Here is a 21,361-nt window from a genome sequence, read left to right as displayed (position 1 = left end):
CATTTTGATGCAAAGCGATGATGGCTGCACATGTTTCTTTGGAGGTAACCATTGCTAACAAGAACACGATGATTGGAAGCGCTTCTTCCTTCCTTTTATAGCAAGTCTGCTCTTTCACATGTGCTGCTGATATGATTAGTCAATTAACGTTAGCTGGTCATTTTGTGTCAGGATCAAAACACAGTGAAATTTGTTTTTTTTTGTGAAAAGTGCATTTTTTGGCCAATGAAGCTTTTAGCAATTATTTAAAATGCATCTGATCACTCTACACAATAATCTAGAAACAATGTGAATGAACACCACAACAGCTTAAGCAGCAAACTTTGCAAATCACAAAATTTTTGTCACTCCCAAAACTTTTGGCCATGAATGTAGTAGGTTAGACTAGTGCGCGTGCGCAGTTAGGGCCCTATCATACACCTAGCGCAATGCGGCGCCAGACGCGACGCAAGTGTTTTTTTGCTAGTTTCAGCCCGACACAGTTGTCATTTTCACGTCCTGCACCACGTTGTTTAAACAACTAATGCATTTGCGCCCATGTGTGCGCCCATGGGCGTGCTGGTCTGAAAACGAGGTGTGTTTAGGCTCATTGCTGGCGCGTTGCTATTTTGAGGCGTCTGAAATAGACTGCACCATTGACCAACAAAAACCTGGTCTAAAGTCTGGCGCAATATTTTTTCTTTGTTATTTAAAGAGTGCGTTAGTAATATGCGCCTACAGACGGGTGCACAACGCGCGTACACTTTGCTTATTACACACAGGGCAGCAGCAGACAAACATTTTTTTAAATTAAAATTTAAATTCCGCCATGCAAATAGCGAACCCGCCATGGCGCGAGCGCAACTGGCTTTTAAAGGGGATGGGAGATGAGACTCTGATTGGTTTATGGCACGTTACGCCCAAAACACTCCCATTACTCATTAAGAGAATAGGGACAACCCTTTTAGACCATGTTTAGACCGTTTTTCCCATCATTAAACTAGCAAAAGTGGATTCAGACACGCCCTAAGCGCAATTGCACCGTGCGCTTTGGACCATGCGCTTAGATCGTTAAAATAGGGCCCTTAGGGTTCTTTCACTGCGTGATTCAGTCTATTATGTGATATTTTTTTTATCTAAGGTTATCATACCATCAGAATCTCATACCGGCCCATGCCTAGTCTCAACAATTCTTTTATAGTTCTTCTAAGTAACAATACTGTGTTCAGCCAACCTAAATTTCTTTGTTCATGCAATGATGATTGTCTTATTTTGCTAATAAAGTTATTCTTATCATAGCAACTGAAACAACAAGTACTGTTGTTGAGTTAATTTATTATTTTCTGTTTCCTGGATGGAAAAAAAAGAATGTGTAAATAGTCACCACATTACCATTTTTATGTCTATTTACGCATGACAAACAAGGACTTATTTCTTTATCAGTTTATGTCATTAAAATAATAATGGTATCGAGAAGATAATGAAATGTTATAAACCACTATGGACAACATTGTCTTTGTTTATAAAGCATCCTACAAGACTAGGATATCCAGAATATAGATTTAAGTGGTTGAACATACTCTAGGCCTCAATACTTGACACACAAACCTCAAGAACGATGGCAGTCAGCAAATATAAAAAAGATGAGCTCTTTAAATCACTGCACAACAAACAACTAACAATAATGACGACAAAACAACGAAAAAGTTTAAATGAAGCCAGCAAACAGCAAAACAATAACCCTATAACAGTATCTGCATAATTTATTCATGCTGCAATGCATGCTGGGAACTCACAAAGCCTTAACATTTCAGCAATATAAAATGCTTTGTTCAGACAACTCTGTTTGACTAGTTGGGACAACATTTGGGATCTGACAAAGGTTTTTATGTTCAATTCTGTTGGTCTAACAAGGATTTTTTAGTATTTGAGACTCAAAAGGTTTTGTAAGCTGGAAAATATCCAGTTGCATTTTTTACAGTGCACAAATCCTCAGTCAGACAGATTGTGTAGAAATGGAGGAGATTCAAGACCACTGTTACCCTCCCCAGAAGCGGTCAACCAACAAAGATTACTCCAAAAGCAAGACTTGTAATAGTCTGTGAGGTTGCAAAGGAACCCAGGGTAACTTCTAAGCAACTAAAGGCCTTTCTCACATTGGCTAATGTTAATGTTCATGAGTCCACCATCAGGAGAACACTGAACAACCATGGTGTGCATGGCAGAGTTGCAAGGAGAAAGCCACTGATCTCCAAAAAGAAAACCACTGCCCATCTGCAGCTTGCGAAAGATCATGTGGACAAGCCAGAGGACTACTGGAGAAATGTTTTGTGGACAGATGAGACCAACATAGAATTTTTTTGGTTTATATGAGAAGTGTTCTGTTTGGAGAAAAGAACACACTGCATTCCAGCATAAGAACCTCATCCCATCTGCGAAACATGGTGGTGTTAGTATCGTGGTTTGGGTCTGTTTTGCTGCATCTGGGCCAGGACGACTTACCATCATTGATGAAACAATGGATTCTGAATTATACCAGCGAATTCTGAAGGAAAATGTCAGGACATCTGTCCAAGAACTGAGTCTCAAGAGAAACTGGGCCATGCAGCAAGACAACGACCCCAAACACACAAGTCATTTTACCAAAGGATGGTTAAAGAAGGACAAAGTTAATGTTTTGGAATGGCCGAGTCAGAGTCTGAACCTTAATTCAATTGAAATGTTGTGGAAGGGCTGAACAAGGCAGTTAATAGGAGGAAATCCATAGCATCACAGCGTTGAAGTGGTTCTGTACTGAGGAATGAGCTAAAACTAATACAAGATGTTTTGCAGGACTGATAAGCAGTTACAAGAAACTTTACCTGCAGTTACTGCTGCAAAATTGAGTCACACCAGATACTGAAAGCAAAGATTCACATACTTTTGCACCACACGGAAATGTAACACTGGGTAATTTTTCTCAATAAATAAATGACAAAGAAAATATTTTTGTCTCATTTGTTTGATTGGGTTCTCTTTGTCTACTTTCATCTGATGATGAATTGGATCATATTTATGCAGAAATATAGAAAATTGTAACGGGTTCACAAATTTTCAAGCAGCACTATATATATATATATATATATATATACACACAGTGTCTTGTGTTTTGTACTCCTGGTCTCATCATTCCTCGCTCCATGCTCCTCACAGTAGCAACCCGTGACAGAATTCCAGACAACACAAAAAGTGAGCGGCGACTTTTCCTCGTGTTTGTTTTTTCTGCCTTTTTGAAAAGTTTTGTTTTCCTTGTTTTCCCTGCGGCTATGGAAATTGCCGCTCGGTTCTCCGCCTTAGCTTGCCTAGATCTCCCTTTTGTTGAGTATTCCTGGGAGTTCTGCAGGCTCGCAGCGGCTACGGCCCTCGAAAAAAAAAGTCACCATTAATTCTCTGTTCTGGCTCGGGGCCAACTACCATCGCCCCGTGGACTTCCCAGACACCACGGGACTGAGCTGGAGGGAAGGAATCCTCCGGTGTCTGGAGAGAGTTCTGCCCCGAGCCAGAACCAGCCCGCCGTCCGCGGCCTACTCTACTTCACCGGCCATTAATGTGGCAAGCCCGCCAGACGTTAATGTGGCAAGCCCGCCGGACTATAATATGGCAAGCCTGCCATGCAATCCGCTCTAGAAAGCTTTCCTTCGTCTCCTGAGTCTCCTTCGTCTCCGCTGGTCCCGTCCAGCTCTCCATTGTCTCCTTCGCCTCCGCTGGTCCCGTCCAGCCCTCCTTCGTCTCTAGAGCGCCCCCCCAGTGTCGGCTCCAGCCCCAGAGCTCACTCCAGTGTCTGCTCCAGTCCCAAAACTCACTCCAGTGCCAGCTAGCCCAGGGAGGGCTCCTGATCCCCAGTTCAGCCCAGCGAGGGCTCCTGTTACCGAGTATAGCCCACGGAGGGCTCCTGTCCCAGAGTTTAGCCCAGTGAGGGCTCCTGATTCTTCGTTTAGCCCTAGAAGGGCTCCTGACCTCCAATTAAGCCCCGGGAGGGCTCCTGATTCCCCGTTTAGCCCAGGAAGGGCTCCTGATCCCCAGTCAAGCCCAGGGAGGGCTCCAGTCCCAGAGCTCGCTCCAGCGTCGGCTCCAGCCCCAGAGCTCGCTCCAGTGTCGGCTCAAGCCCCAGAGCTCGCTCCAGTGTCGGCTCCAGCCCCAGAGCTCGCTCCAGTGCCTGCTCCTCGTAAGCGCTTTCTAGAGCACCATCTAGTGCCCGTTCCTCCAGAGTGCCCCCCAGGATTCCTAGATTTCCCAAGAAATTGAGTATCCTGCTCCGCCATGGCCTCCCGTGTCCCCTGATCCGCCATGGCTCCCTGATCCGCCCTGGAGGCTCTCCTTGTCTTGGCCCTGTTCCAGTTCTGCACCAGCCAGGCCACTTCAGATGCATCTTCTGTGTTTCCTCTGCATTGCAAAGATAAATTTTGTTGATACTGATTTCATTTGCCTGGTAAAAGCCCAAAAGTCTTATTCTAACCGAATGATTAAATGTAAGAATTTGACTCAAAACATGATCCACACTTTTAGAAAAAATGGCTTTATAATGGTAAAAATGCCCATAAAAGGTAAAAATCTATTTAAACTCATTGAAAAAGATTAGCTACTTTCTATCACTGCTGTGAACTGACCACCACACAGAATATGAAGAATATCAAATACATTAGAAGTCAGCTGTCCACGGTAGTCCTTAAAATGTCAGCACAATAACACATTTAGCAAAATATCGTCCAATTATCGTTATCAATAAAATTCCAGAAAATATTGAGATATCTTTTTTTGTCCAGATGAACTTTATCGCACTTTGTCGCACACCCCTCCCTACATGAGAGGTAATAAATATCTGTAAGATGAACTTTATCTTTCAACATAGTATCAACATATATACCTGATGTTCATTCATGTTTATATTGTGCTATAACTGCTATAAAGGGGAAAAGATGATCGGTTCATTGCACTCCTAGCTGCCACTTGAACTATATAGAGGCAGATGCAGCAGTCTGTCACTCCACACGTCTTTAGAGCGCCAAAACAGCATTTAATGTTTGGATTGTGTGATAAAATAAAAATAATTTAGAATTATAACAAGAATTCGAAAGCTGAGAATTAGTTTCTTATCAAAACTAACAAAGCATAAAGCTTATTGCAATTATTGGATAGGAGGCGCTGTAAAAAAATTTTTACAAAAGCTTTATTCATGCAACAATTGAAAACAGTAAAGACTAAAAGATTGATCTTGTGGTTTAAGAATGGATATAGAGATAAAGTTAAAAGGAACATCTGTTTTGGGGATATCCAAGTTATGTCTGCCTCATTTCTATCTGTATGTATTAGGGCTGTCAAAAATTTTTTCGAATTTCGAACATTCCTCGAATTAAAAAAAAAAATCCACATTCAAATGTAAAAACGTTGCATTCAAATTTAAGGTCTGCGTCAGCCATTGGTTTTCGGTCCTTTGTATTAAACTATACATGCATGCATGGTGCTGTTTCTTTTTCTAATTGTTTAAGCAACTTTATTAATTATATATGGTTTATAAACATTATTTTAAACATTATGCACTTTTTTTCAAAGATAGTCGTGTTATTTTATTACTCTTTGAAGAAATGTTCATAATATTTTGCTCGATGCGCCCTCTTGTGGCCTCAGGAGAGAAGCTAAAAGCTTTTTTCCCCCTAACTGAAATTCGAATTTAGTTTTTCAGTCATTTTGACAGCCCTAGTATGTGTGCTGTGTTGCCAGATGCCTTCAATGAAAAGTATCAGAATCAGAATAAGCTTTATTGCTAAGAATGCTTACCATATAAGGAATTTGTCCCTGGTGACAGAAAGGTGAATTTCTCTCTAAAGGCGCGTCCACCGTACTACGGAGGTGGATCAGCTCCATCTTTGCAGCCGACACTGACTCAGAAAACACTGGTTTAATAATTAAAATATTTACTTCATATTTTTTCGACACATTCATGGTCATTACGGGTGCTTTCCAGTAAGCTTTATGTGTGCGGTTGAGCATGGAATAGGCTATATATTAAAGGCTCATTATGGTATATATTTAAGTAAAGTAATATAAATGTGCAGCTAGCTGACTAATGGCTTAAATGGATGAATTAGTTGAATAGAAAATTCTATCGGCAGCAGCTCTAAAAAATATACAATATACAAAGTAGACAACAGACAACATATGTACAGGTATGTTATACACAAATGCAAGGGATTGTGAGTAAGAGTTATGTGCATACTTTAAATATAAAGTATAAATAGTGCTGTGTATTGCACATGTTTATTGCACAGTGGGGACATTTAACTGTTCATTAGGTAGATAGCCTGAGGAAAGAAACTTGTCTTATGCCTGGCTGTTCTGATGCTCAATGCTCTGCAGTGCCGACCAGATGGCAACAGTTCACAGAGGAAGTGGCTTGGATGTGAGGGGTCCAGAATGATTTAACCAGCCACTTTCCTCACTCTGGATATCTACTGTTCTTGGAGAGTGGGAAGAGCTGTACCAATGATTTACTCAGCAGTCCGGACTATCAACTGTAGTCTTTTGAGGTCTGATTTGGTAGCCAAGCCAAAACAGACAGTTATAGAATTGCAGATGACATACTCTGTGACTGCAGAGTAGAACTGCAGAAGCAGCACCTGCAGGTTGAACTTCCTTAGCCGGTGAAAGAAATACAGCCTCTGCTGGGCCTTTTTTTAAATATAGTCAATGTGGAACTCCAACTTTAGGTCCTGTGAGATGGTGGTGCCCAGGATCCTGAATGACTCCACTGCTACCACAGTGCTGTTCATGATGGTGAGTGGAGGTTTCTTCTAAAGTCCACAATCATCCTCAAAGTTTTGAGCGTGTTCAGCTCCAGGCTGTTATGACTGCAACAGACAGCCAGCTGTGTAGCCTTCCTTCTATATGCAGACTTGTCACAATCCAGGATGAAACTGATGATTGTAGTGTCGTCTGCAAACATCAGAAGCTTGACAGAAGGATCTTTTGCAATGCAGTCGTTAGGGAGTAGAGCAGTGGGGAGAGAATACATCACTGGGGGGCACCAGTGCTGATTGTGCAGGTGTTGGATGTGTTTTCTCAGTCTCACTAGCTGCCTGTCTGTCAGAAGGTTGACGATCCACTGACAGATAGAGCTAGGGACAGAGGCTGGATTTGTTTGGTCTGGAGCATAGACTGTAAAAAAAAATATGGACGACACGTCTCCACTTCCTTCCGCTATAGAAAAGTGAAGCAAAAGCATCTCAGTATGGCAGCTGTCATCTTGTGCCAATGATGTCATTTAGAGCCCGAGTCTGTGCAGTAGTGATTCATTTGGAGCCTGAGTCTAGTGACTAGAGCCTTGGTATCAAAATCCCACCCTAACTCCCACAGACCCAATCGCAAACACATAATCATGACACCACACCCCATTTTTATAGCATCAAATAACTAACTAAAAGCAAACTTATTCGACAAATGAACACTTGAAAATACATCAGCATGATAAGAACTACCTACCATCTTCTAAAATTACAGTGGAACATAATAAAGTCCCTCATTAAAGTTAGTTATTTTAGCCATCATGTGGGTATCAGTAGATCCAGATGAAATATACTTACATTCTCTATCATTAAATGGAAACTACATCCAGTTAGTCCTGACAAGCTTTTCGTGCATTTATATAGAGCATGTCATAGATTCTTACCTAACCTTTGGTATTATACACTTTTGTTTTTTAGTAATTTTCTAACTCTTAATATTGAGAGACAATGCATTAGAGGATGCTGAAATCAAATGATTCTGGTTATATTCCCACTTATAATTGTGTGCAGTCAAATTAAGGTAGCTGCAACAAGTTCTGTTTTAGACTTTCACTTTTCCTATAGTAGTAGAAAAAATTAGTTTTCCTGGTTTCATGTTTCCCCTCGTTATTCCTGATATTCCTCTCGTTCCTTTGTTTCCAGTGTTCATTGTCAAGTCCTTTCTGTTTGTTGTTGTAATGTAGGTGAGCTTGGTTCTGTTTCCTTGTTTCTTGGTTTCATGTTCTTTTGTTCCTGTTATTATATTATTAAACCAGTGCATTTGGATTCAACTCTTCCTTGTTTCTGAGCCTTTCTTTTTATAATTTCCTGGTAAATATTGATTGATGGTCTTAATTATTTGGCTTTTTAATCATCATTTATGTATTTCTTTTACCTGAAAAAAAAACAAAAACAAATGTAGCTTGTGTTTATCTTTCCATCTAGACTTATAAGTTACAAGCCAGAAGGGTCCAAAGCCGTTCTAAGTGGTCAGCAATCTTCAGCACAGTGCCATGTGTCTGTACAAACAACACTTGTTGAACCATTCCAGCCCACACTTGGAGCTCAGTATTTTGTTCTTGGTGAAATTGAAAAGACTGATGGTGAGTTTGAGTATGATGTACTGTAATATAAATAAACCGTAGTTGCAGCCTGCTATAAGTCTAAATCTAGAAGCATTTTGGTTGTGTTTGTATTCAGAATGTGTGTGTTTTTATCTGTTGTTTTTTATGTTTTGTTTTTAACCAGAATTTTCTGTTGCTTCTTCTTCCAGGATTAACTGGAGTTATTCTACATGCTCGTGCTTTGAGTAATGTTGATGGCGTAGACCTCACACTAATGCAAAAGGCCATTAGGGAACAGAGATGTTTCTTTAAGAAGAGAATTCCTGAGATTAATGAGCAAGCTCCCCACTGTGAGCCCTCGTACGTAAAAAAACTGTGAAATGTGATTATTTGAGATATATTTTTCATTGTTGTGTTTTTGTACAATTTGAGAGTATATGACTTTGTCAACTTCTCAAAAGCATAGGATTGTAATGTTTATTTACAGAAAGTAGATGTGAATCATTAAATTATTATTTTTTTTTACATTTAGCGAATGATTATCATTAGCTAACTGTGAAAATTAATCTCCTTTTAAATGTTTGAAAATAAACAAGTAAAATATGCAGTTTGCAGCAGAGGTGAATAGCTCTTCAGTTATATATTGTGTTGCTGTATGGTATTTGTTCCTAACTTTATGCACACTGCACACACTATGTTAAGTACAAGAGGTATAAACACTATACCTGTTCAGGTTTTTTTATTTAAAAATAATAATAATAATAAAATTATATATGCGCTATTACAAAGATAAATTGCTGTATGTGTTCTGCTTACTAAAATGCCTTGCATATGCCTGCAAATAATATATTTGATACCACTCTTGCAGTATGTTGATTTCATTTAGTAAAAGTAAATGTAATTTAAAAAAAAAAGAACAGAAGTCATTCATTGCATTTTTTATTATTTTCAATGATTCTTGACAGCAGTTTCAGAAAGGACAGAGAATGTTAAAGACATAAAAGTATAATGACTTTAAATCAGAAATTGCACTTCTGGCCCATCATACCAAGGAAATAAAAAAAGGCTTATTTATTCTCCATATTTGGTTTCGGATAAATATTTCTTGCATTCCATGTGTTACAGTATTCTGCCTCTTTACATACTGTATAAAATGAAGTAAACATAAGCATCTCAGCGGTTGAGTTCAATCTAACCCATTTCAGTAATGTGGTTAAATTGGCAGATTTTATAGCACCTGAGATTTACAGTATGTTGTATTTCAAGTACAGTATATATCAGATTAAATCTTACTATTTTCATCTTAAGTTTAAAAAGCTTTTTGTTTTCTAAAAATATTTATTATTATACATTATACATTGATTATCTTAAAATCAGTATATTAAAAAAATTTCTTTTTCTGATGTGCGGATTCCATTAATTTTTTTATCTTAATACATTGAATCAACGCAACCACTAACCCTTGCAATTATAAACTGGTGCAGGACTTAACAGTTTTTTTGTGTGATAGATACTACAGTATTATTATAACCTAGGAGAAATGATTAAGTCAGCAGTACAGAAACTTGAATGAATTACATATTTTGTAAACCAATGAGACTATGAGTGGCTATTTATGACTAAAATATGAGGAAGAATAGGCAGAATCTTTTGAGGAAGCAAGAAGCATTGGAAGACCTGATAGTGGGTCTGTGTTACAACGAGCCAAAGCCTGTTTGTAGTTGATCTTCTCCTTTGTGATGGGGTCAGTCAGCTCCTTTGCATAGTTGATCTCTTCCTGAAGCTCTCTCATCATTGTGCTGTCAATCATCTTAGAGCTGACAGCATCCACAATGTTAACTCTTCCTGCTTTGTTGGGGTTGACCAACCCACCTGTCAGAAATTGTGCCTTCATGTATCTCATGGCATTCTCTTTGGGCATCCACCCTTTCTGTACAGCCTCTCCGACTGACAGACGTTCTTTGGTCATAGGGTCCTCAACTCCAGTGAAAGCCTTTTGAGCATTTAATAAACGTTGTAGTTGACTGGACTCAATCAGACTTCGATCAGCTGCTTTGTGGACAGAATATCTTATGCTGTTGCTGATATCCACAATGCCACCAGTGGCTGCCTGTGCTTCAAGCAGTTTTTGGGCAGTGTTGGTGTCAATCATCTTTCGATCCATGGCACTGCGGACATTTAGACATGAATTAGTGTGTACATCATACACACCACAAATGGGGAACTCTTCATTAAGCTGTTGAGTTGCTTGGCTGGTAACTGGGGTGTATGGTTGAGATTTTGTTTCACCAGCCACAAGAAGAGCAAACTCTGAGATCGGCATTTTGCCATCCTTGTACTGTTGTAGTTGGTATTTAGTCACCCTGCCTTCTTTTAGTGCATTTTTGATGGAGTACTGTTTGCCACTCTTCCGATCTTGCAAAACAGATATCTCACCATCAGGTCCCATTGTGGTAATTTCCTCCCAGTCACACTCTAGTTCCTGTAATTGTATGTACTGGCTGCGATCAATGAAGCCTTGCATGTAGGCATCATATGGTAACATGTCTTTACCAGTGTTAGGGTCCAAGATACTGATCTTTGTGGACACATTGACTTCTTTAGTGCGAGTTTCTGAGGAATTCTCCTTCCTCAAACTGTTCTTTAGCTCCCTGATTATGTTGTCTCGCTTATGAATTGTGTCCTTCTCATCCAGGATCTCCCTTTCCAGCCTTTGAACATCTGACTCCATTTTAATGCTTCTTTGCCTGTTCATTTGATTTCTTTCACTCATCAGTCTAGACTGCTGGTGGAATGAAATGCTGATGTTTTGTCTTTCAGATTCCAAAGTCCTCAGCTCTCTCTGACGGTTTTCTTTTTCTCTTTGCAGCTTGTCCTGATCATGAATTAAGTTGGTCTCCTCCAGAGATGTGGTAGTTCTTTTGCTTGCTTGTCGCTGCAGTTTCTCATCTAGACGGTGGATTTCATCCTCAAGATCTCGTCTGGCATTTTTCTTCTGAATTAATTGTTCTCTAAGGTGAGACCGTTCTGCTTCCACAGTCTGATCTTTCTCTACACGAACAACGTCTTTATAGATGGTCTTCTCAACCGACTTCTCTCGCTGCAAGATTTCTATCTCCAGTGTCAATTTCCTGATGTCTCTCTCTAAACGCATAATGTCACTGCTCTCCTTATCCATATCTGTTCGAAGACCATTGGTCAGTTTATCTAGTTTTGGATCCCTCTCAACTTTCAGAACTTCCTCTATGACTATGTTCTCTTCAATAGGAGGTGGGGCAGTTTCTAGCTCATGGATTCTGGATTTAATTTGTCTCAGCTCAGTTTCCACCTGGATCTTTCTTTGCCTTTCATCACTTCTCCTGATGGCTATCTCCTTGTCCTCAATGAGTGCTCTCATCTGCTGCACCTCTAGCTCAAATTTTCTCCGATTCTTAACTTCTTCATCTAGACTCCTACCTAGCCTATCATGATCAAGGATCTGCCTTGGGTCCTTTTGTAGACGCACCACCTCTTGCACTAGTACTTTTTCCTCTGGTTTTTGTCTCTCAAGCTGAATGTATTTATTCTGAAGATCAAACACCATTTCTTCTATAGTTCTGCGCCTCTGAGTTTCCTCACGGACTTCTCTCCTGAGACGATCTGCCTCCTTCTCCAGAAGTGGGTCATCAATATACTTAGTTACATCTTTAGTGACAATCTTGGTCTCCACCTTTGACTTTTCAGCCTTCCATTCATCCCTGTCTTTTCTAAGACGGATAAGCTCATCCTGCAAAGTACTGTAGGTTTTCTGCAGGGAATATACTTGATCAGAGAGCCTCTGTATTTCTCTTACATTCTCTGGACTTCTTTCCTCTTTTACAACCTCCTGAACTACATCCTTATACTCAATTTTGGGTTTCTGTGCATATAGCATTTCAAGCTCTGTTCTGACAAGGCTAACTTGTCTCTCAAAGTCTGATAACTGTCTGCTATTGTCTTGAAGCTCCCTTCTCAAGCGTTGCATCTCTGCCTCTGTCTCAGGGGCCACCCTGAAGTTCTCATTTATGATTTCTTTGACTTCCACTTTGGGCTTCATCTGTTGTATTTGGACATGGTGTGACTGAAGGTTGCTAAGATCAGTCATGAGACTTTTATTCTCATTTCTCACTTTTTCTATTGTAGTCAGAAGATCTTTAGACTCACTTATGAGTCCAGGGTCCTGCTCAACCCTTTTCACCTCCTTGGTGACAACTTTTGGCTCTAAAGTTGGGATGAGCCTCTCAAGAGAATTGATCTGGCTCCTGGTTTGGGAGATTTCACTTTTCAGTGATTTGGCCCTCTCACCTTCATCTGAGATAGCCATCTCAAATGTCCTAACTGCCTTCAACATTTCTGGATCTTTTTCCAGCCTTACTACTTCCATTTGTACCACCTTCTCTTTTATGTTTTGCTTCTTTTGCTCCAAAATTGTCATCTCTGTTTGCAGGTAAGCCTTCTCTTGATCTTTAACTTTAAGTTCACTTCTCAATCTGCTTATGTTTTCTCGAATGTTTGATGCTTCTAAATCCAACTGAGGGTCTTTCTCTACCTCTGTCACTTCTCTTGTTACTAACTTGGGCTTGGTGTTCTTAAGTTCACTTTCTAGGCTAGTGATCTTTCTGGTCAGTACCTCGATCTCACTCTGTGTTTTGGTGCATTTCAGTGCTTCTTCATGAATTTTCTTTTGAAAGTCCTCCACATTGACCTCAAGTTTTGGGTCACGGTAATACTGCAGAATCTCCTTCTCCTCCACTCGCTCTACTCCTCTTCGATTCTTCAGCGATAAATATCTGTTCTTTATGGTGCTCAGGCTATTCTCTGCGTTGGTACATTTTGCAATTTCCTCCTTTAATTCTTTCTGGAGAACTTCTGTGTCCTCAGCTGCTTTTTGCTGCATCTGTTGTTGTTGTACAGCATTTACTTTTACCACATTCTGTGTAAATGGAGGAAAGACTAGTTAATATTTCAAAGATGATTAGTTTTAACACTTTACATGGATGTTATACTTTTCATAACAAAGATAAAGTGGATTTTAATATATCATGATACAAATTATCCCTTCTGATCAGTGGTAAGCTACAAAAAATGTTGATCACATTTGCACCTCAGCCATAATGGACTTTGCTAAGTTCATCTGGTTGAGTAATTGTTCACTCTCAGCGGCTGTCTCAGCATAATGGTTTGTAAGATCCTTCTCCTGTAGTACAACAAAATAAAGAATTAAGTATTTAATTGACATTAGGAATTTTATGTCATGTTTTACATTTCAGATATCTCACCTGTTTTGCAACAGAGCTTGCTAGGGTGGAGGTGTGATTTCTTTTAGCATCTGTCGCAGGTATGTCATCAAGAGTAGCTTTGTACTTAACACAATTCATCTCATATTCCTGCCCAAAATAAATGCAATATACAATTTCATAACAGTTTAAGCCAAAAAAAAAAAAAATTTACATTAGTCTTTTCACAGTTTTATTACGACAGTTTTAGTGCAATGGTAAAATAAAAAATAAATCTAAGATTACAAAATTGAAGTCATAATATTTTGAAAATAATGTCAAAATGACTAGAATAAAGTCATAGCAATATGAGATTAAAATCGTTATATTTTGAAAAGTCAGAATTATGAGACTAAAGTCATAGTATTGTGAGATTAAAATCAAAATTACTAGAATAAAGTCATAGCAATACGAGATTAACATCGAAAAATGTTGAGAATAAAGTAGTATATTGTGTGAGTTTATTAATGTGAAAATTCCACCTACTCTGCAAAAACCGTCTGGCATCCAACCTTTCATTCGTCACATGTATTTAACATTAAAAAGGAGGTGGAATTTTCACATGAATTCACTTTATTCATGCAATATATACTTGATTCACTAAATATTGCGACGATTAAACTTGTATTGCTACGAATTTATTCTTGTAATTTTGACTATCTCAAAATACTACGACTTTAATATCATAATGTTACAACTTCATTCTCAAAATATTTCAACTTTATTCATATCGCTTTGACTTTATTCTTGTCATTTTGGCCTTATTCTCAAAATATTATAACTACTGTATAATCTCATTATTTATTTTATTTATTTTTTTGCGTGGCAATAAAACGCTATCATAGTTTTATACCCCCTTGTAAATAAATTATATTTGCCATGTAATTCTGGATAAAGGCATTTACTGTAGCACAAATATTTAACTTACTTTGAGAACATTCTGGAGATCCTTGGAAAGATCAACCACCCTGTCCATGTCATCGCCTTTCCTCTGTATATCCTCCATTACTCTCTTTTGAGTAAAAGAAAACCACATTGAAAATTGTACAGTTTTTTTCTATAATTTACAGTATTTTATATAATCTGATATAGTCTACAAATCTAACCTTCTGAGAGTTCTGCTTTGCATTGACTTGAGACAAATCATCTGTGGGGTTTATCTTGTTGTCAGGTAGATTATGTAAGAAGGAGCTCAGTGATTGGCTCACATTCTGGAAGTCCTGGTGTTTTGTGTTAGCTTCTTGCAAAAACCTCTCTCTATGGAAATATAAAGACATTTTTAGCTAACAACATTAAAAAAGCTTAACTCTAAACAGTTCAGATTTAATAAATATATATATATATATATATATATAATGTATTTTAGATTCATGCCTTTTTAGATTCAATTTTTAGCATGAGTAGAACTTACCTTTCATTCAGCTGGTTGCTCACATTGGCATATCGGCTTTGAAGATTCTTCACTTCTGCTGCCTGTCTGCGTATATCAGGACAGTACTCCTGGTAACCCTGCTGAAGTGAACTGCATAGCTTCTTAAGTGCCTCTAGGTCCTCGCTAAGCTTTTGCATCTCACTTTGAGCTCCAGCAACATCTTTTCTCAAACCCTGGATGAAAGACAGGATATTTTGTTATGTATACAATTCAAGCATTTGTTATGTGCAGTGACATTACTTGAGATGCAGTTACCAAAAACAAATAACTTAGTTCGAAGGCAATATAGGTCCCAAATATTAATATATATATTAAGAAAATCTAGGAATATTTTAATGTCAGAGCTGTGGTTGTGTAGCCCAGGTAAGTAATTCCCAAAAAAAGGACATGAAGTATTGACGGGAATGCATCCTACTAAATTAAGAATAAAGTATGTCTTTACCTGAATCTCCTGTGTATGGATTTGAATGTCACTAGGTTTGCCCGTGATGGCACCATCATCACTCAGCTGTTTCTCAAATCCTGAGACAGTGCTGTCCATCTTCCTCAGCTGTCTCTCCAATACCATAGAAGCATTTGCTCTATAATGTTAAAAAGAGGCAACAGAGTTGTAACATCTAGAATTCTATAATTTCCTACATTAATACATTTGTAATTATACATACTTCTTTCTGTAGAGATCAATGAGAGCAGCGAGACTGTCTTGCTTGCTTTTGGCATCACTGAGTTTTTGAGGTAGAGTGGAAGAGGTTGGCCCATTAGAGTCCTTTGAAAGTAGAGGTTCCAGGTCCTTTTGGGCTGCAGCCCTCTGTTTTTCCAACTGCTGAAGGGCTGCAGTTGTTCTCTGTTTAGAGAATAATAATCTCAAATAAGCAGAGTATTGTTATACATGGTGTGCTTGATCCACTGACAATATTTTTAAAAAGCCATTGCTTTAGAGCAGTGGTTCTCAACTCTGTTCCTGAGGCCCCCCAACACCGCACATTTTGAATGTCTGCTTTGTCTGACATCCATTTCAGGTCTTGGAGTCTCTAGTAATGAGCTGATGACTTGAATCAGATGTGTTTGACTGAACAGGGTTGAGAACCACTGCTTTAGAGATTATGGTGGTTGACAGCCATAAAATCAACCTTATATCGGTTTTATCACATACCATAATTTTTAACCAACATCATTCAGTTATCAACAGTCAGTAACACTTTGTTTTATGTGACTGTATAAACCTAGAGCCAAGGCAGATTACCTCTAGTTAGATATCTAAAGCATGTCTCACCTCTTGCTCCGTCAGACGTTTAGCGAGGTCTGTGGCAGGGTCAGTGCGGTTCAGTGGTGCTCTTAGACTGCTCAGAGTGTCCATCTCAACTTCAGCTAGATCTTTATCCATTTGGTTTAGGCGGCTAGCTAGTTCTACAGCTTTGGAGTTCTCCTCAGCTCTTGGAGCAGGAACTACAAAAATATGACCAAAAAAAAAAAAAAAAATATATATATATATATATATGACAATATTAATTTATTATCTTAAAGGTAAGTTCAATATTTATTTGTGACAAGCACTTCCTACTTGTTTTATGAGCACCACAGTACTTTCTGTGATCACATCTTCCTAATGGGCTTCTGTGTATTTTCAAAATAACCAGAATTTATAACTACACTCTAAAAAATGCTGGGTTGTTTCAACCCAACTTTGGGTCAAATATGGACTAACCCAACTTTTGGGTTAAAAATTTAATGTAAAAATTTAACCCAACGGTTGGGTTAGTCCATATTTGACCCAAAGTTGGATTGAAACAACCCAGCATTTTTTAGAGTGTAGGTGAGCTTACCCTAACAAGAAAAACACACTTTTAATAGTTATTTTTTGGTGAGCAAATTCAAATAGGACTTTATTATATTTTATTTATTTAGCCATATTTTACATCATCATCAGAACTGGTTTGTTTCTCCATCAAACATTCGCAAACAGCCTCGCAAAGTTTTGTGGTTGGAACTACAGCTCTCAACATGTGATTAGAAGCATATTTTCCTGTTAGCGTGACCTAAATAGATCATGCTTTTGAACAAAATAAAACTACCATGTAGTACAATCTATACATACATATATACACACACATTTTGTTGTACTTCTTTTAGTTTGTCAAAAGAATGAAAGTGTGATCTAGATTTCTAAGTATAGCGTAAGAGGAAACACGTGATTGAATCAAACATCTGAAATCAAAGCAAAACAGCAGAACAAAATAACTAAGTAGTCCTCAGATGCCATCTTCATTATTTACAGCAATGATCTGACATTTCAACTTGATTAATTAACAAGTTATTACTCCACCACCTGTGTGACATCATTAATGGCAGTTCTACATGGTTGAACAAATGTGGTTTGAATGATGGATGTGGACAAAGTTTGCTCTGGTTTCAGGAACCAGTCATGACTAGCTAGTTTATTTCTCCAATGATGCATCATATTGTGGTAATTTAGCAAGTTATGTCATTGTATGGGAAACCTACACCTAGGTAACTGCCTGGTGTAAAGTCCCTTTCACACTAAACATGATGCAAAAAAGCGAAACAAATGGTCCTTTCACACAAAAAGTTAAACCAATAAGCATCAGGCTGAAAGAAATACAAATGAATGTAGGAGAAACTAGTTCAACTCTCATGGTGCATTCCCATTTGCACACTTGTGCGCTATTCTACAATAAATAATTTTGTAGTATACATTGAGTAATGTGTTCACACTTATAATTTCATCAAAAATTAAGTACACTTCAGGTATCTAGATAATGTACTTACTCAACGAAAAAATTAAGTGTGGGATGTTGGACACTCACACACTTAACGGTTGCAGCAGTCTTTACATAGCAGAAGGGGAAGGGCTATTTAAAATTCATACACTAGATGGCAGAGTGTGTTGTACAAGTACATAGCGTATAGTACGTAATTTGGAACCCAATCTAGCATTTCTTCAATTATTTCAATAATTCAGTTAAAATACAAAAATAAGACATAACATTTAACTAAAATAAATTAATTGACTACACTGTACTAGTACTATTAGTTTAATTCTGTTAAGAAAAGGGAATTTATTGCAAAAATAAAATGTAAATATAAAAACTGCAGTGAATGAATGTTGATATACCAGAATGATTCCAGTAATGTAAATATGTACAGAATGAAGACAATAGAAATGAGGATACATTTTGTGTCTCACACAAGGCAAAAGTGTTTATGCAAACTACCTACTAATCAGGGGTTGATGCTGTGGTTGTTACTTTAAAAAAAAAAAAAATTCATTTAGAGTAATTTTCAGGCCTGTGCTCCAATGTGGATGCATGTGGTGTATTAGCGCCAAACAAATGCTCAGAAAAGTGCATCTGCATACTCTCCAAAAGAAAAAAGAAAAAAAAAGTGTGTTGCTAGGTGAGTATTTTCATCTGGTGTGAATCATAGATATGTATAGGTAGATGCCTCATTCAACAGCTCCAAGCAAGTAGAATATTCAAAAATGGCACAATCCTGTACAGCCGATGGTTGTAAAAAATTCCTGCAGAAACGGGATAACCTTTCACAGGTGAGAATGCGAGAGAGGGGCGGAACCATAGATATCTAAGGATTGTGGCATCTTCGAATATTCATTTATTATTATGGTGAATGACATCAAGTTGACCCTTCCAACGGACGGCTTACGTATACCGGCCCATAGAAACAGTCGCTAGTGAGGCATCTACGTATACATATCTATGGTGTAAATAGCTTTGTTTGCATCCATTGTCTTTATTCAAAATCTTCACAGCACTGAACAGTTTGGTGTAGACAGGCCTTAATGAGTTCTTAAATTACCTGGAGCCTGTGAAACAGAGGCCTTTGATGGTTGATTGTTCAGTGAAGTTCTCAAAGCAGCCCGCCTTTTCTTTAGATCTTCCAACTCTTTGCCCAGCCTGCTCATACAAGCACAAATTATTGTTAGTTATTTTTGGTCTCTGAAGACTTTACTCATTAGCCATTAGCATACCCTAAGGATTCACAACAAACTTTTCAATGTCTTTGGAGTGGAGCTGATCAAATATTAGAATATTAGGGCTATTATCGCGATAATCTAATCAATATAATACATTGATATAATATGAATGTACTGTAAATATCAAAAATTGTTGAAAAATAATATTAATGTGCTAAAGATGGCACCAATAGGCAATTTCACTCCTTCAAATTAGTCAAGAAGTGCCTGTGTGTTCCAGCAACTACCGGTAGTTCCCCATCTGAAACCGTTGATAGACTTGTGTTCCTTACTAAAAACTTGTGAAACACTTTCATCATTTTCTTCAGTTGCACAGTGTAAAATGTAATATGTAAATTACATTGCTATGAAGAAGCTGTCAGAATGCACTTTTGTACCCATTTTAATTGTCTTTGCACTAAACATTTTGAATGTGCTTAGAAACAACAGCTGTTCTATAGTTTTTCTTTTTTTATTGGGCACAAAAAAAAAAAAAAAAAAAAAAAAAAAAAATTCACCTTAATTATTTTAGAGCAAATATAAAAAATATTGAGAAATTTGAAGTTTTGGAAAAATAGAGATCATATTTTAGATGTATTGCCCAGCCCTTCTTCGGAGGATGAAAAGTAGTTTTTATTCTTACAGGTCAACTCTCTTGATAGCATCAGGATCAGGTGGAGGAATCAGAAAGCAAACTCCAGGAAATTTTTTGATTGTCCCATCATTGGACTGAACCTCCCAGTTGTCATTGTCTGTGTTGGACTTCAGATTAAACAGCTCTCCTCTGTTCAATGAAGCCTGAGAATAATTCCATTGATTAACAAATGAATAGAAGAATATAAAAAATTAGTAACCAACGCTTTTCATACTACATGTATTAAAAGGATATTTAATATACATTTTTCTAGAGATTCTAACCTTGGGAGTTTTCCAGTCACACAGAGACTCAACCGTGGTAGTTTTGCTTGGAGGAGTGCGACGAAGCTTTAGTGGTGTGATAGAGGTGCTTCGCTTTCTCAGGTCAGCCAATAGCTGCTCGTTGCGCTGTAGAGGCCTTTCCTCAGCCTGCAGACACACAGAATATTGACACATACAGAGTTGTATTCATTTTTATATACAGTGGCTTGGTACTGGACAGAAACTTGACATGCACTGTATATACATATATACATACACATATACATACATACACATACACACACACTGTATATATTATATTATGTATTTAATAGTTTAAAATGTGATTTCACCTCAAGCTGCATCTGAATTTCAGAGCTGGTTTTGCCATTGAGTGCTTTGGTATCAACAGTGGACCCAAGCTTAGATAAAGACTCAGACAAGGTATCTGCATCCAGTTGGTACTGTTGAGAAGAACGCAAACTTAATTATGCTTTACAAATTAACAAAATCTTTATAACAAAATGTTTAACAAAAATGATGGTTCCGTCCATTTGCCCTGCCTACCCTTTTGTACTCCTCCATATTGTCCAGATGTGTTTCCTGACAGATGCAAAGATTCAGAAACTTCTGCCATTCATTCCTCATAGTGTCTCTCTGGGCCTAGACACACAAATAGTACATCAGAGCTCAGCTTTGATTATGCTAATGTTGTGGCATACTGAATACAATATTTAATTGAACACATCATTTAATTAATTGTAATTGGTCAACTCAAATTTGCCATGCCACTCATTTGTCAAAAGAATAAAACTACAAATCCAATATCACAGACAATATGGCTGGAGTTAGCTCACTGACTAAAGTGTCACATAATAAAGCTACCTGAACAGTGCTGGCAGCAGGATGTTTCAGCTCAATCAGTCGGTCTCCATCGTCCTGTAATTTGTTGACCTCACTTTCGTGGGACAGGAGACTGTTATTCTTGAAGTTCTGCAAAAGACAAGATGTCTAATATAATGTTTTCTTTAAAATGTGCAGTTGCCACTTTTGTAGTTAACCAAAAAAATGAGCAAAACCATCCATTATTGCTTGCCTAATGATCTGGTTTATTCTCATTGCTGTACTAATGTTAGACGTTTATTAAAAAAAACAAAGCTTTTGGAGAAAAAAAAAGGGTAAATTCCAACCCCATTGTCATCAAGGTTTCTTACATTTTTTAAAGCCCTTTCATACATTCAAATTGTTCGTGGACCACACATTGCAAAGCATTGCAAATAAAGGACATTGGTTTTGCTGCATTTTCTGTCATCTTTGCAATCTCACACTCTCAGTGCCTACAAAAAGTGCCTCTAAAAGGTCTACACATCCCTGTTAATTTTGCAGGTTTTTGAGATGGATTCTTT

The 21,361-nt window shown here is 38.0% G+C and overlaps 2 protein-coding genes across 3 annotated transcripts in view; one reads left to right on the top strand and one right to left on the bottom strand.

The window, feature by feature from the left end:
* The window catches only part of ten1 (TEN1 subunit of CST complex), a 13,319-nt gene extending 4,204 nt beyond the window's left edge, over window positions 1–9,115 (top strand). Inside the window, exons 2-3 of the mRNA XM_016505480.1 lie at window positions 8,223–8,380; window positions 8,551–9,115. Of these exons, the coding sequence (XP_016360966.1) occupies window positions 8,223–8,380; window positions 8,551–8,720 (328 nt within the window). The 3' untranslated portion in view covers window positions 8,721–9,115. The remainder of the gene's footprint in view (window positions 1–8,222; window positions 8,381–8,550) is intronic.
* Window positions 9,116–9,723: 608 nt separating this feature from the next.
* evpla (envoplakin a) overlaps window positions 9,724–21,361 on the bottom strand; it is a 23,761-nt gene continuing 12,123 nt past the window's right edge. For both annotated transcript variants that reach the window (XM_016505473.1, XM_016505474.1), the window contains 15 exons: window positions 20,841–20,948; window positions 20,523–20,618; window positions 20,309–20,419; window positions 19,977–20,123; window positions 19,702–19,856; window positions 18,902–18,999; window positions 16,341–16,513; window positions 15,733–15,911; window positions 15,510–15,648; window positions 15,047–15,240; window positions 14,742–14,892; window positions 14,564–14,647; window positions 13,639–13,746; window positions 13,464–13,556; window positions 9,724–13,292 (listed from right to left, as the gene is read on the bottom strand). In XM_016505473.1, coding sequence (XP_016360959.1) covers window positions 9,951–13,292; window positions 13,464–13,556; window positions 13,639–13,746; window positions 14,564–14,647; window positions 14,742–14,892; window positions 15,047–15,240; window positions 15,510–15,648; window positions 15,733–15,911; window positions 16,341–16,513; window positions 18,902–18,999; window positions 19,702–19,856; window positions 19,977–20,123; window positions 20,309–20,419; window positions 20,523–20,618; window positions 20,841–20,948 — 5,178 coding nt within the window. In that variant the 3' untranslated portion in view covers window positions 9,724–9,950. The remainder of the gene's footprint in view (window positions 13,293–13,463; window positions 13,557–13,638; window positions 13,747–14,563; window positions 14,648–14,741; window positions 14,893–15,046; window positions 15,241–15,509; window positions 15,649–15,732; window positions 15,912–16,340; window positions 16,514–18,901; window positions 19,000–19,701; window positions 19,857–19,976; window positions 20,124–20,308; window positions 20,420–20,522; window positions 20,619–20,840; window positions 20,949–21,361) is intronic.

The sequence above is a fragment of the Sinocyclocheilus anshuiensis genome, unplaced genomic scaffold (genome assembly GCF_001515605.1).
Source record: "Sinocyclocheilus anshuiensis isolate Anshui unplaced genomic scaffold, SAMN03320099.WGS_v1.1 scaffold1039, whole genome shotgun sequence".
In the NCBI taxonomy this organism is placed as follows: Eukaryota; Metazoa; Chordata; class Actinopteri; order Cypriniformes; family Cyprinidae; genus Sinocyclocheilus; species Sinocyclocheilus anshuiensis.
This window is presented reverse-complemented; position numbering and strand designations above follow the sequence as displayed.